The sequence below is a fragment of the Lepidochelys kempii genome, chromosome 1 (assembly GCF_965140285.1).
Source record: "Lepidochelys kempii isolate rLepKem1 chromosome 1, rLepKem1.hap1, whole genome shotgun sequence".
Taxonomy (NCBI): Eukaryota; Metazoa; Chordata; order Testudines; family Cheloniidae; genus Lepidochelys; species Lepidochelys kempii.
This window is the reverse complement of record NC_136380.1, coordinates 303,188,808-303,205,128: the sequence shown is the minus strand read 5'-3', so window position 1 is coordinate 303,205,128 and position 16,321 is coordinate 303,188,808. Positions and strand designations below refer to the sequence as shown.

At 39.1% G+C, this 16,321-nt stretch overlaps 1 protein-coding gene across 2 annotated transcripts in view; it reads left to right on the top strand.

Moving 5' to 3' along the window:
- Positions 1-14,351, top strand: part of TMEM168 (transmembrane protein 168) — a 35,442-nt gene extending 21,091 nt beyond the window's left edge. For both annotated transcript variants that reach the window (XM_073328110.1, XM_073328111.2), the window contains exons 3-5: positions 143-285; positions 3,052-3,326; positions 8,981-14,351. In XM_073328110.1, coding sequence (XP_073184211.1) covers positions 143-285; positions 3,052-3,326; positions 8,981-9,528 — 966 coding nt within the window. In that variant the 3' untranslated portion in view covers positions 9,529-14,351. The remainder of the gene's footprint in view (positions 1-142; positions 286-3,051; positions 3,327-8,980) is intronic.
- The last annotated feature ends 1,970 nt before the right edge of the window (positions 14,352-16,321 follow it).

The window sequence follows — 16,321 nt, the reverse complement described above, 5'->3', positions numbered from 1 at the left end:
CACCAAATTAGATTTGCTCAAATAATTTTCACAAATCACTGAGTTTAAAAAAATAAATCATAACTGAAATCTGAACATAACTTTTTTCATTGAATTTGCAAATGGCTATCATCAGACATAAATATATCTATTTTCTTTTTAGCCAAAGAATGGGATCTTCATGAGTGTGTTTCTGATTGTTTTACCTCTGGAGTCCATGGCTCATGGGCTTTTCCATGAACTGGGGAACTGCTTGGGAGGAACATGTGTTGGATATGCTGTTGTGATTCCCACCAATTTCTGCAGGTATAGTTACCATGGTAAATGTACGCACATTGCAACTTCATATTGGAATTAGTGCAGCTGTTACACGAGAGGCAATTCAGTGGTGTAGTTTTTCTTTTTCAACTATTAAATACTAGTTTTGATATTTGATGGCTGTGTTTGAATGAGCATTCTCCTTACCTATCCTCACCTTTCAAAAATAATTTTAATTATTTATACAATACAATACAATAATAATATTGTATTTACAATACAACTTCAAATTCTGTATACATTTGACTTGCTTTTAACAAGCCAATAAATATGCTAAACCCCAGTCCTGCAATGTACTGCATGAAAGAAACTGCTGATTCCATGTGTTGTATGTTTCAGGATCAGGGCCTTAGATTCTGGAGTCAGTGCAGATATTTTATGTAAAGTGATTTAATAATCTAAGCAGGCAATGAACTCATGCTCAGAACAGTTTTATAAACTGTATTAGAATGATTTAACTGAGTGGCAGTACTAAAAATATGTAGATGTGAGAATGATTTTGGATTACTTATAAACTACATGTTATCTATGTATTTACAGCAATTCCTATTTTCAAAATAAAGGTTGCAGTAAAAATTATTTTCTTTGATACTAATCGTTTACCAGCTCATCCAGCTACAAAAAATAGCTTCTAAAGTTGAAACATCCTGTTTTAATTCCATTTTTATTCTTATAATTTAAATCCTTCATAAGAGCATTATCTTGTAAGTGACACGAGAACTCATGAAATTCATATCTTCCTGAGTGTCCATGGAAATGGGATTGCAAATTGGAATTTGTATGAAAATGTCCAGCTTGCTATGACTGTGGATTTAATGGGCAATGAAAAGATCTGGGTTTTTTTTGGGGGGGAGAGGACAGGGGTAAAGGGGGAGCCAGAGGAGGGAAAAAAAAGATTGTGTGCTGATGTTCAGTTGTTAGATACCATGTAAATCATTTGAAAATGCTGTAGCCTTGAACAGATTAAGATTTCCACTGTTCATCTGGTTATTTCTGTTGAGATATATATAATATGTGTGTGTGTGTGTGTGTATATATATATATATATATAGTAATAACATAAATATGTTTTTAATGGAAGTGTTTACCCATTTAAAAAAAAATTCTCGGAAGTATGCTCCCCCATTTGCTTAACTGTATAAAGGGAGTTTGCATCCATGGATTATTGCTCGGGGTGGGGAAAATGATCTACCCTTCCTCTGACTCCACAGAAGCCCCTGGGTTGAGAGTTTGGAAGGGACAAGTGGTTGCCTAGTTTCAGAAGTGGAGTGACTTATGCTGCTTCCCCCATTGTGGTTTGGAAGACTCCTTTCCAAGGTGGTGTTCTGAGGCAGCTGCAGTCTGAGAAACTCATGAGACTGTGGGGGCTGAGTGGTAGCTTGAAAGAAAGATATTTCTCCGTGGATGCCACTTATGGCCAGTAGAGATGCACAGGTCTGTGGGCTTAGTGATGAAACCACAGAGGATTAAATGACAATTGTTCTGTCTAGATGAAAGAGATGGTCCAGTGGTTTAGTCCTCTCTTCCCAAGTGAAAACTTTAACACCAAGAGAATTGCCAGGACAGTAAGCGAGTTAAAACTGCTAGAGCACCTGTGACAGAATGATCGTGATAGGAGTGAATTTGTCCTTCTTGTACATTGTTGCATCTTTTCCATTTAGAATGCAGAAGGGTTTATATCTTATCCACAATAAAATTATTGGTGTCACATCAACTTCCTGAGCTGTGTTCTTGTAATGTCCTTAGCTGCCCACATTCTGCAGCCACCAAACTGAGGGCATAATATCCCACTTGGTCCATTTTTGTGAGGGCTTAAAAAAGCAGGTTTAATAAGCTTATGTTATAGTATAAATAATATTATCTTTCTTGTCCTAGATGATAATCCAATTCCTGCATTGTGCTAAATTATTCTGTCACTGGCAGTTTGGTTTCTCCATGGAGAAATGGTAGTAAGGTCGAGAAAAACAGTGTGAGGCACTGGCAATGTTACCCTTTCATAATAATAATAATGAAGTTCAGTTAATAAGCCCATTCTCTAATTGTTCAGATAAAGTATAGGCAATATTAATATTGTATTTACTGTAATACAATTGTATCAGTGCAATGTAAACCTATTTAGGTCCTATAAGAGTGAGGAGATGTAGAACCAAAGCAGTTTGGTCATAAAAAAAGAAACTGGTATAATATTATATAAAAGACTTATTTCAAACAAAAGCAATGGGAAAAATGTGCACCAAAAACACTTTTCTTTCGCTTGTTTTGTTATGGCAAGGGTCTTCTGGAACAGAACACCTCACATTTGCACCCTGCAGAGTCTGTGCATCCCTACAGTCTTACTCAAGTGAAAAGATTTGATACAGCTCTCTCAAGCCCTCCAATTCCAGTTATGGAAGTGGTTGAAAGGCATTGCTGGAAAGTGATGACTGATGCTTTTTCCCACCTGGAGGCTGAGCACAGCCTCTGGAGTGCTCCCAACGCTTCCTGGCTTGGGAGACAGAATCTGAGTCCCTTTTGTGATGTGTTATTTACTGACATATAAGCCTAATGATTTACGAAATCACATTTATATGCAGTTTGCAATCTAGCATTTAGATTTCAAGCCTTGCAGTGAGTATTTCATCAAAGTAGTTAAACACTTAAATATCAATAGTGAACAAAAATATTCCACACAAAGAGAACTGATTTCACCAGTTGCTACAAGTATGTGATGAATACAGTAATAAAACATAACTAAATATTTTTTCTTCTGTTTAGTCCTGATGGTCAACCCACGCTTCTTCCACCTGAGCATGTGCAAGAGTTAAATTTGAGGTCTACAGGCATGCTTAATACCATCCAGAGGTTTTTTGCATATCACATGATTGAAACATATGGCTGTGACTATTCTACAAGTGGACTTTCTTTTGATACACTTCATTCTAAGCTGAAATCTTTTCTTGAACTTCGGACTGCAGATGGACCCAGACATGATACCTATGTTTTATATTATAGTGGTCACTCCCATGGCACTGGTGAATGGGCACTAGCAGGTAACCAGCATTTGGAGCTTTTGATAATACTTTTTTCATTGATAGAACCTACAAGTAGATAATTATTGCTTTATTCCTATGAAATCGTACCATACTATTATTAAAACTCAGAAGTTTCATATGTGACAGCTACACATGTACATGTGAGCATTCTAGTTCTAAGAGCAGGAGGTGTAAAACACAAATGGCTAAAGTTAACCCATCAAGCTTTCAAATAAATTGAATTCCTTGTTGCTTAGTCATCTACAGATTTGAGAGTACTTATGAATTTATAGTTTTAATAACCACAGTAAAAATGAAAAATAAAAGGCTTATGATAGCAATAACAAAGCGAAATATATGTAATTAAATGGAATGTTCAGAGTTCATCAAGAAGCTATATGAAACTTAATGAATTCAGAAGTCTTAGAATAAAGTGGTAATCTGATCTAATTCAATTCATAATGCCCTGGGAAGATGATTTTGTTCAACATTATTTATGAAGCATTTAATACAGGTTTTGTTGGCCGAGCTTGCGAAGCCCTACATATGCTCAAATTGGTGGCATTTGTGTGGATAACTTTTGAATGCCGCATCCAATCAATTACAAAATTTCAGGGAGTGTTCTAGGCATTAGTGGCCAGAACCCTCTTGATTTTGGGGAGAATTGGAAGGGGGGAAATGGGAACACGTGATACCTCTGCCATCTGTTTTAGCAGAAAGTTATCTTCCAGCACCTCTCTAATTATAGATCAAAGAACTGTTTGATGGCATCCATTAGTGTAATGGAAGTAGGCTATTGAAATTGCTGTGTTGAGGTGGGGAGCAGAATTTTTGGTGCAGAATTTGGATCCCTGTAACACTGAGGTCTAATCTACACTTAAAACTTAGGTCAACCTAGCTACATCACTCAGGGATGTAAAAAATCCACATCCCTGAGAAATGTAGTTAAGCTGATGTAAGCTCCAGTGTAGACATGCTAGGTCGATAGAAGAATTTTTCCATCAACCTAGCTACCATCTCTTGAGGGAGTGGACTTCCTACAGCAACAGAAAAACCCCTTCTGTTGCTAAAGCATGTGTACATGGTGGTGTAGCTGCAGTGCCGCAGCTGGGCTGCTGTAGCACGTGGTATAGATATACCTTAAGTATTTTTTCAGTTTTTAAAGCTCTTTTTTTCTTGGAAGTCATTGCCAATTAATTTTTTACACCTGTGTCAATTTGTGCCATAGGACCTTCTGTAGGGAAGCTCTGTCTTCATGTTACAATAAAGACCAACACAGAGAGAGTGCTGCTTTTACAAAAAATAGAGAGGAAACATGATAAAAAATAAAATATAGAAAGAATAAAGGATATAAAAGCCATGACAACATTTTTCAGTGGATTTGAATTTTCTTGAGAGGAAGTTCCTCCTAGGTTACCCATGAATGGTTTGCATGTTGGCACACCTCCAGTTTTTTCTCACAGAGATAGTATAAAGCCACACAAAGAAAAGGAGCAATCAGTATTTGTCATGAATCACTTTCATGATCAGTTTCCCATTGTGAGATCTAGGTAAACCATGGTGTGTAGCTTGATTTTCCAGCCTGATAGAACTTTTTTTGAATGCATCCAGCTGTATAAGCTGAAAAGCTGAAGGGTATTTGATAATATAATTGTGTATAGTTTATCCGACAGTGATGTTTTGTGACAGATGGAACAGACAGTCATTAGCTCCTCTAATCTGTACCATCCTCTGACCTCTGGAGCGGATTCATGACAACAATGAAATGTTAACATTCAGATATAGTAGAGAAAGTAGTATCTTCTGGGGGCTTGAACAATGATGTAGCACACCAGTAACACTGTAGCACAGTAACACTTGTGCTGTAATGACATCTTTAAGGGAGGCTTGCTGTATTTATTAGCTCACTAACAATGTTTCTTCATTGTTGGAAGCTTGGAAGTAGCACAGTGGTGTATAAAAAACTGTTAGTTGGTCATGCATAGATATGAGCAATAAAACTGCCTGGGAGGTCATGTTCACTGAGTGAATTCAAAAGGCAAGAATCGGGCTCTAAAGCCTGGTCTGTGTCACTGGAGCTGTCAGTTTAACTGCCTGTGAAACTTGCCGAAGGAGTCAGATGCTGCTACGTATCCATAGGTCTCTTCCACAGCTTGGTGTCTAGCTCTGATGTTGGCTGATCTTGACATACGTGTGAGGGGTTAGCACTTGTATGTATAGGAGGGTCAGAAAGACTTAAGTTGCTCTCTTTTGGTTAGGTCCACAGTACCGTCTCTTCTGAATTATCTATACCCCCACATGATCATGCTGAAATGTAGGAAAGTCATTCATGCGGGCTTTGAAAATGTGAAAAAGTAAGGAATACTTTTTCCTAATTTACATTTAGGGCTTATCTAAATTAGGGAAATTTTCACTAGTGCAAATCCAAAAATCAGATATGCTACACTGGAGCAAAGTGGGACTAAAAGAGGTATAATTTACTGGGTCAGTCACACCACTTTGCACCAAACTAGTGTGTATACACAGTAGGTTTCTGGTTTTTATAAGATGAACCTGACACTGAATTTTGTGGATTTATCTTCTTTGTTTTAGAGATGATTCTATCCCTGTAAATTTGTACTTACAATATATACTCTGAACCTTAACTCCATCCTTAATGTAGTTTTTCTCTGGAAGTAACAGATTACAAATGCATTTTTACCATCTATCAAAGATAGGAATCTGCAGACAGCTATGATATCCCATATACTCTTGAGTATCACTTGACATTCACTATTTTAGAAGAACACCTCTTCTGGCTACACATCTTCATGACTAATAATAAACTGCCACCTTCTGATAAGACTAATTGGAGTTTAGTTGACCAAAGAAATGGGAGATGTAAGATTTGGACTTATAGCCACATATTCTAGCTGGTGGTGGTTCTTATTGGATTTGTTTCTTTTTATTGGATGCACTTTGGACTCTGCATCAGGCACCTTACAAATGGATGAAATAAATACATGAGTGGAGGAAGAAATTGCTATTTGCAGCAAAATTTATTTTAAAATATTCTAAATCAAGCATCTGAGCAGAATTTTTTTGGTAGAAATTGATCCAGTTGCATGAAGACAGTAAGAAATTAAAATATTGAATAGAATCAAGCAAATATTATAAAGTAAAATATGCTCAGATTTGTAGCTATAGTAAGTCTTGTTTACAGCCACTTGAGCTTCACACTCGTGATTTATATGGTCACTAGAAATTCTTGATTTCAAATGCAACCCTTCTCTAAGTTAGGGTATGGTGACTCTATATGTTGATAGTAATCATTAAAGCATTAAAAGGAAATGCTACTCAGATAACAGCCTGGATTGCTGATTGTCCTATAGAAGTGAGCAAAAGACAGGATTTGTTTTGTTATAAAGTTGCCACAAATTAAACACTTTTGAGTGTCTGGTTTGAGTCAGTCTGTACATTTATTCAGAAGTTACAGTAAAGTTTCTTCGTCTTTATCACACATTTTTTCTTGGCTTGAAATTGTATCCACTCTGCACCCACAGCTAGGTTGTAAGGGAATTGGCTTTCTCCATGATAGATTACTTGCATCCTTAATGTAAATCCTGAATGTAAAACCTGTTTAAGAAGAAGATGGATGCCACTTTTTCTGACTGAAATATGCTTGTAAAAAGGGCAGATAAAATTACTTTGGTGGCTTTGATCATATCTAACAAAGCATTAAATAGAGTCTAGTTAGTCTAGTTTAAATTGCTGTAAATTCTCATACAACGAATATGCATATTTCAGAAGTCAAGTAAAACCATGCTGTCAGGGGAGAACTACTTCCAAAATAAGATCTAGACCAGGGGTGGCCAACCTGTGGCTCTTCAGAAGTTAATACGCGGATCCTTGTACAGGCACCGACTCCGGGGCTGGAGCTACAGGCGCCAACTTTCCAATGTGCTGGGGGGTGCTCACTGCTCAACCCCTGGCTCTGCCACAGGCCCTGCCCTCACTCCACCCCTTCCCCCAAATGTGCTGTGCCTTCTTTCCTCCATCCTACCCCCCAGAGCCTCCTGTACATGCAAAACGACAGATGATGGGGAGAGGGAGGTGCTGGGGGCTGGAGTGGGGGAGCTGATGCGGGACTGCTGACATATTACTGTGGCTCTTCGGCAATGTACATTGGTAAATTCTGGCACCTTCTCAGGCTCAGGTTGGCCACCCCTGATCTAGACTTTCATATTTTAGCCTTCAGCCTTTAATACATGAACTTGTTGCCTCCTGTCTGATGTACCAAATGCTTTATCTGTTCTTCCAGTTGAGAAACTTTGGTGATACATATTTTGTATATAAATTCAAAGAATTTAAACTCTATTTAAATGTACTCAGATTCCCTGGTGCAAATTGTCTCTAAAGGTGCATTGCTAGGTTAAAATTCATATCTGCTTTAAAAATCTAATTTCCTTACCTCTTCCTACTAATGTCACTTTAGATTAGATTATTAAAAAATAATCTTTTTAAACTAGACCAAAATGTTCAGTCTTGGGTCCTTAATATTGTGTATCTAAATCCTTATTATAGCTTCAGTCTGCAAACATTATAGGTGTGAGTGAAGTTCATCATGTGAACAATCCAATTGAAGTTAGTGTTATCAGGATTTTTTCCTTATGCTCCTCAATAAGTAGCCTGATTTTTCTTAGGTACTGAGTACCAACAGCACCCATTCAATTTATTGGGCCAAAAGTGATCCAAATTGTTAACAACTTTTCCTAATTATAGTCTGTTTTCTTCAAATATAGTTTGAATTTTCAGGAGATGAAACTATACTGAAAGTTTGAAGCACTAATCAGAAAGCTCATGCTCAGATAAATTGGTTAGTCTCTAAGGTGCCACAAGTACTCCTAATCAGAAGTAGTTTTTGAGATAGAAGGAGACAAAGGTTAGATACAAATAAAAGTTTCAAATCATGGTAACTTTTTGATGACTTGTAACTTAAAATCCATTTAAATTTTCTTTAAACATCACAGAAACATTCTCTTCTGCCTTTAGAGAAAATCTATCAATGTTCAGGCCAAATGACTTTTCCAAGGCAAAGGTGATGTGTAAGCAGGTGGCTTACTAATTCTGCTCTAAAATAGGCAAGACATATTATGTAGGTTTAAAACATACCCTATTCTGAGGTTTGAACTTATTAACATAAAGCAAACCATGTAAACTCCAGCTCAAACTTTCTGCCCCTGCGTAGCTGTTCTTCTCCAAGTGCTTGCACATGTCCATTCCATTGTAGGTGTGTGCATGTCCCGAGCACAGTTGACAGAATGTTTTCCCTGAACGGTAACCGTTGGGTCGGCTCCAGCTCTCTCTGGTGCCTCACACTCCTCATGGAGGCAGCCTTAAGCCTTGAAGTCATGCTCAGTCTTGGCATCCAGCACCAAATCCCCAGTGCAGAGAGCTCCTCCTAAAGGCTGCTCAGCTTAATTTATTTCACGGTAGGGTAGGGTTTTGCTCCTACTTACCTTAATACAAGGATGAGTTAATGACTGCATCTGCAGCATTGAGTTGGCTGGGTTAGTTAGCATCTCTGCAGTGGAAAAACCCTATCACCTTCATAAAAGGTGCTAAAACAGGTTTACTGTTGGAAACTGAAAATTTAACTATACTAAGGTGTATATTTTTCTGTTTTCTTGCAGGTGGCGATGCATTACGGCTTGACACGCTTTTGGAATGGTGGAGAGAGAAGAATGGTTCTTTTTGTTCGCGACTTATAATTGTATTAGACTGTGAGAACTCCCAGCCTTGGGTTAAAGAAGTAAGAAAAGTAAATGATCTATATATTGCAGTACAAGGAGCAGAATTTGCCAGAGTGGTAGACATTGAGGAAGCAGACCCTCCGCAACTTGGTGACTTTACCAGAGAATGGGTCGAATACAATTGTAACCCTGACAATAGCATCAGCTGGTCTGAAAAGGGCCGTGCGGTGAAAGCAGTGTACGGTGTGTCAAAACGCTGGAGTGACTATACTCTACATTTGCCAACAGGATGTGATGTTGCCAAACACTGGATGATGTACTTCCCTCGTGTTACCTATCCATTGGTGCATTTGGCAAACTGGTTTTGTGGTCTCAATCTGTTCTGGGTCTGTAAGGCTTGTTTTAGATGCTTGAAAAGATTTAAAATGAATTGGTTTCTTCCCACAGTGCTGGACACAGGACAAGGCTTCAAACTTGTCAAATCATAATTAAAAACCAAAGATGAGTAGAAGTGGGAGCTCTGGGAACTTTCCCACTCTCAAATTTGATTGACTTGCAATTTTTTATATGTAACAGTTTTCTCTGTTGAAGAAATCTTGCTACTTCAGTAGCTATACTCACTGTGTTCATCTTTTTGAGCAATTACAGTATATGCAAAGGGTTGGAAGCTTCATTCTAAAATGAGGAGGATAGGATTATACTATTTGAATTTTGTTACTGAGTTGTATATAAACATGTAAAAGATTTATTAAATATGACCATGCACTTTGGAGACAGAAAGCTGCCTGTGTTCAGAACCAAGAAATTACAGGCTTTAATAAGCTATGGCTCATATGATGATACATGGCAATTATATCCCTCTCAAACGTCAAATACAGGAAAGGAAACAAGCCACTGTTCAAATCATTTTATTATGCCCTCGCACTTCTATGATGGGTTTCAGAGTATTATAGAACAACACAGAGTCAAAAAATAGAAAAACTCAAGAAGCACTGTAGGTAGGTAGCTGCAAGGATATTTAAATTAATTTACATTAGCATTCTCAGTCCCTGCCTGTGGCCCACATTGACAACAATAGGAGTTGCCCACACAGAGTGAGGGAATGAAATGGATCTTTGTTAGAACATTTTGTGGTTCCAGCCATGTTCTTGTTGACAGCCAACAAAGAGAGGTTTTCAAATGTGATTTTTAAAATGTTCAATATTTTTTCAAAATAAATTCAGTCTCTCAGGTGATATTTTCTTTTAAAAAAGTTAATAGGTATAAGGCATAATAAATGTGCTAAAGGTTTTGTGTGTGTTTACGCGCGCGTGTGCAGTTGGGGGCGGGAGGGATGGGCTATTCCATCAGATCTCCTGGACTTCCATCAGTTTGGCTTTTGAATTATTCTCTCTGCAGAAAAAGTCAAAATAAAAGAAGCTACTTAGAAAGAAATTATGCAAAGTTTACATAAAGAAACTATGTATGAATAACAAAATGGGAAGTTCAGAGGTAATCTTTCCCCCAGGTTTCTTATCTGAAATCTCTGCTGTGCCTAGGACCCCAGTCCTGTGGAGTGGTGAGTATAGGATTGGATCTAGGGGGGTGATTATCTTTTTTTTTTTTTTTTTTTTTTTTTTAACTGAAACCAGACGGTTTGACAGGGAGGGTTGGGTTTTCCCTTTGTTGGGGAAATTAGTCCTCTCCGCCCTGAGTATCCCTCTTTGGAGGACCGGTCAGCACTGCTCCTTCAGTCAGAGATGTTTGTCAGTTTATATGAGGTAACACTCCCTCCAAAGGCAGAACTCTCTGGCTCCACAGTACTCTTAGCCTTTGTTCACCTGAAGTGCAGGACACCAAGAGTTGTAGGCTGCTGGGTGGATCCACTTAAAATTGTTTCAGAATAAGTGTGTGTGTGTGAATAATTTATAAGATTTTGGATTTACATCATTCGTTCACCAGCATTTTAGTAAAAATGCAAGTCATTTTATAAATAAGACATTAGCTGAGGAAGTTGCCTGAAATGTAGCTGTGGTTTAAACATCTGAAAAACAATGTTATGAGCTCTGTAACTCTTTGACTTCTGAGGGCTCGTAGCCTGCTGGGTTTTTTAACGTAATGGTCAACTCATTTAGATAATCTGCCAATCCTGGTACATATTAATTTGTAAACCCTACAAGAGAGGAAATATTCTAGTAGTAGTTGTTGGGCACGCCAGTAACCCCAATAACTCATCGCTCCTTCAAACTGTCAATTCCAATGAGTTAAATTCACTGGCAAGTTAGGGCTCCTTCCCTAAATTTTGTTTATTATCCTGTGTTGTGCAAGTTAGTTTAGCAAGAAAATCAGCATTCCTGCCCTGCCACAAAAAGGGAGGGGGAGTTAAGGTGGGTGAGAGACAAATCAAATCATATAAACTGTTAGGTTTCTTTCCATTCAACCATCTCAAAATAACAACTGAGATAATAGTAACTAAGAGAAAGCAATACAGGAACAGAGAACACTGTGTTCCAAAAAAGGGAAGCACTATCTTGATCTTACAGGGCTCGTCTACAAAAGTATTTTTCAGCTATTTCTGAGTGACAAACCTTGGGTCTGGATGGGAGGGATCTTCAAACAGACAGTTATTATTCTTGGTAAAATGATCATTATTTTGGCTTCAGTTTTGGTAACAATTAATTTAGTTGCAGTAATAGAATGCTCCATCTAGATGGCTCATAGTACCCAGACAAATCTGTGTGTAACGTAATGTAAATATGTAATGACAGATTTAACTTGTTAACTATGTCTCTTTAAAGCCCCATTATTAGGACATAGTAGTTACAACACAAACTTTTACAAGTCAGAAAATTAGAACATTGTAATTCAAGGAAACATAAACATGAATCTGCAAATACTGTTGATTTCATCACCAGCCTTAACTCCTCCCCTTGCTTATTCACTATGGACTGGTGGGCGATCCTTTACTGTCTAGTTGCAACTGGAGAAATCTTGTGTTTATATGAACTACATCAGTATATTCTGCTGTTGTACAATGATATAACTGGCTTTCATCCTTGTAGCCAGTAATGGTTGCAGAGAGAGCCCATCATTGGAGAGTTTATTAGAGGTCTATGGCCTATATGTTGTGAGAAGATATAGAAATGGTGATATTTTGTCCGCATATGAAAGTGTGAGATCTCTGACCTATGCTGGAAGTGTGAATGGCCTAGTGTGGGGAAACCTGCCCATAATATAATCATGGGCAGGGGCAGAGGGTAATATCTCAAATAATGTCTGCTGTGGCATGTATGTGGAAGGCAAGAAAGCCTCTACTTAGTGGATTTGTTTACAGTTTAACTACTGGCCTGCTGCGTTATCTCTAGGATAGTGGGGATCGTCTTTAGCCTTTAGTTGAGAGATGGATGGGGGATATTGCTATTGATTAAGAAGGCAGAGGTAAAGTTGGTATTTGGAAACTTAAATGAGTATCTCTAGATTTTCCCATGTATTTATTTAACTACAACATTCTGATTTCCTGAGTTCAAATACTTGCGTTTTAACCTGAACTCAAAAGTCGCTCACTTTCAGACTTTGAAGAATAATAATAGTATTCTAATAATACTATTTTAGATGTAAAGATCTGTTTATAGCTATACTAACTGGACTTTTTGTCTGGAATCTTCTTTTCCCATTGTCCAAAAGAACATGCTGTCCATCTGTTTTTAATCAAAAAAAGAACCACAGGGGTTGGGAGCCTACAGAACTCAAACACATTAATTCTGAGTGGCACTAACTTCCATGCTCCATTGTCTAGCAGCACGAATGACTGCAGAACTCCATATTTCTGTGGCTAGCTCTCTGTATAGATGCCACAAGATCAGCAGGGATGCAGCTTGAATTCTCTAGAGGTGTTGTGGCATCCAAGCAATTATAGGGCCATGCCCCAACTTCATGTGGCCACCCTCTGGAGTGGGTAATACATCAGAAACCTTATCCCTAAGGTTGGTCAGGACTGGACAGACAATATTTAACGGTATCTCAAGTTACTGATTTTGTTGACAGATACTGGAGCATAGATGACATGGTGACACTCCTGTGGAACTGTGACCTGCCTAGTGTTAAGCAGAAGTGATTTTAGGAACATTTGCAGTTGCAAGCTCCAGCCCTACTCCAAGGTCCATGCAGGCAGACCTCATTGAGACTCACTGACTTCAATGGAATTCTGCCTAAATTGATCCTGGTGTAGGGTTTGGGCCATATTTGAATCTCAGTGCCATAAGGTGCTATTTAAATCTGATTCCAAAGAGCATCTCATTTGAGCAAATGCTTAGGAATGAGCAGTATGGCGTCAGCAGGTGACTCAAGATTTGAATTTATTTTGAAGGTACTTGACTTCTGCACTGTACATTCAGCCACTCATTCAAAAGGTGTGTATTTTTACCACAGCTGTGAGCTCACTTTATATTGGCTTGGTTTACATTTCAGTTACCTCGTTTACAGGGCACACTTTGCTGAAACATACAGCTGCACTGATTCCTGAAAACAATTGTCTTGAAATGGACTGCATCTTGAAAATGTACAGTGATGTTTTTCTCTGACTAAATACAGGACAAATCCATTTCCTTTTTAAAAATGTTTGCACTATCACTTCTGTATCTCCACCTTTTTGTTTGTGCTTTGGGAGTTTGCGTTTTGTTGTCTTTAGCTAAAACATTTCCTAGGATTTTTTTTTAACTTATAAATTCTTCTTCCCTTCAGTTCACAAGGTGATAACCTAACAGGGTGATACACTTGAGTGGTTAGATGGCATTTTCAGTTTCTTGCCTGTGCTGGATAGTGTAATTGGATGAAATTCCTTGTTTATAAATGATGATAGAATTTTTGTGTGGGGAGATTCTTTTCATATTTGGTTTTAGATTCTGTAAATGAAATCTGTGTTGTAATATTATTGCTCAAATATATTTTGCTGTTTTGGATGCTCATCTCCATTTCATTTTCTTTTTTTTTCTTTTCTTTTGTTCACGGCTTGACACTTTAATTTTGTTGTCATGCATTAATCTTCCATTTACTGTAATTTCTCGATTTACATGGTTTTTAAACATGGCTTGTTTCAGTGCATTGTAGATAAAAATCACAGCAGAACCGACTGAAAGTATATCACTTAGTGATGCGCTGCAGTTTGATACTTGAAAAGAAATTAAAAGTAATATTTACTAGATTAAATCATGGACAAAAGAATCTTTTTATGTTGCACTATTTTTTCTCCCCCTTATCTCTCAGCCTAATATGAATGCTCAAAGGCTACATCTGCATAAGCATTTTTATTTAGCCTGATTATTCCACCTCTGCTTCACTAACAGCCTAACTCTCAATTAAAGTCAATGGAGACACTCCTGTTTGAGTTGGATCAAGCCTAGGAGACTGAGTGGAAATCATCAGACAGTGGCCCTACAGAATGCTGAAGAAATCAAAACTGTTCTGGCGCCCACTGGAGCGGCACCCGCATGGTGCGGTATAAGGGACGCTGCCGGCTCCCCCCACCCTCCGTTCCTTTGTGCCGCCAGTGATTGCACTGGAACTGCTGCTGCTTCAGCTAGCTTTCGCTTAGTTCAGTGTGTCCCACGAGCGTTTCTCGTAAAATAGTTGGATATAGTTTAGTAATACCCTTAGGGTTAGCTTTAGTTAGTTGGCCCTGGACAGACTCAGTCTAGAGACAGGGTATGCCCCAATCGCCAGGCTTGAAACCATGCGATGGTTCTAAGCGGCCCATTCCCATCAGCGACCCGCATATTAGTTGTTTAAGGTGTCTAGCAGAAGGACACAATAAGCAGCAAGTGTCACAACTGTAAGTGGTTCAAACCCAGAACAAAAAAGGAGAGAGACATCTGTCTCAGGGCACCTCTGATGGAGTTGGCGCTGACCCTGGAACTGGAGTGTTAGAGGGCCTATTCCTTCACCCACTTACTTCCCTGGTCCTTCTCACATGAACAGAGAGCAACAATACCCGAAGTCCAAAGGTGCAAACAATTCGATGTTTATTGGGGTGAACTTCCAGCAAGCATGATTCCAGTTTCCTTCCTTAGTATCCTCCTTCCCAGCTCTGACACCACAGAGCCTTACACCTGTGTCCCTGTTCCCATTCCTACCCTTAGCCAAACATGATTCCAACTTCCTTACTCCCATTCCCATCTCTCCCTTTAGCAAAACATGATTCCAATTTTCTTACCCCCATTCCCTGTTCTCATCTCACACGCCCACATGCCCACCCCCACCCACACCCAGTCACTTCCTCATTGACTACAGATTATATAGTAAAACTTGAGTTCTCCTTAGCTATACCTTAACCAATCATTTTCCTGAAATTTAACTAACCAATCCTAACATATTGTAACATGATTATGTAACCAATTATATCCCACCACCTTAATTAGTTTACACCCAGCAAAATTAATTATACAGCAGACAGGAACAATCACAGAACCAGACAGAGATTATACAGACAAACAACAGCAAAGTGGGAACTATAATGACAAAACAATACAGAAGTGAGGATTTCACATCCCAGCTATTGATAAGTGAGTTCTTGCCAGACAGGATGCTATCAAACTAAGTTTCCTTTTACATTTTCTAGGCACTTCCCTTTCTCTGGAGGTGATAGGAACTATCAGGACAGGATTGTATTCCTAACAGCCGAATAGCACCTTATTTCAGTGTAACTAGTTTGGAATGTGAGGATGTGACTGTTCGCTTCCCAGCTTATGGCTGCCTCTGCTACTTAGCCAAAGGCCTTAGCCTAAGAACAGGGCCTCAGACTGTCACAGTAAGAGAAGGCCCTTACACCAGCAGACAGTGATTTTGATTCTTTCTTTTATACCTCTATCACTAGCCAAGTGATAAGAATACACCTAAATTCTTAGAGTATAGGCCTTTACAGACAGGCCTGAATATCTATATCCTAACACGGAGCAAAGGTCTGATTCGGCCCCGAGCACTGCAGCATTGGAACGGAGCACCCCGCTGGTGCCATCTATGAGCCAGCACTGATTCCCCCCACCCCAGCCAAGAAGCCCAAGTGGTCCGCGAGGGGAAGATCTCCCACTTTCCGTAAGGGAAAGGAGAGGACCGGAGGAGAGCCAAGACCCGTGCTCTCAACACCTCCATCAGGGAGTCAGGCCCCAGCTAATGTCGCGCCCCTCCCGTGCTATGCCTGACACACCGGACAGTGATGAGGGCCTCTGTCAGCTCAAAGTTCCGTAAATGCCCAAAGCCCTGCAGGCAGCACAGGAGATCCTGACGCTACCGGTGCCACCTACACCGACT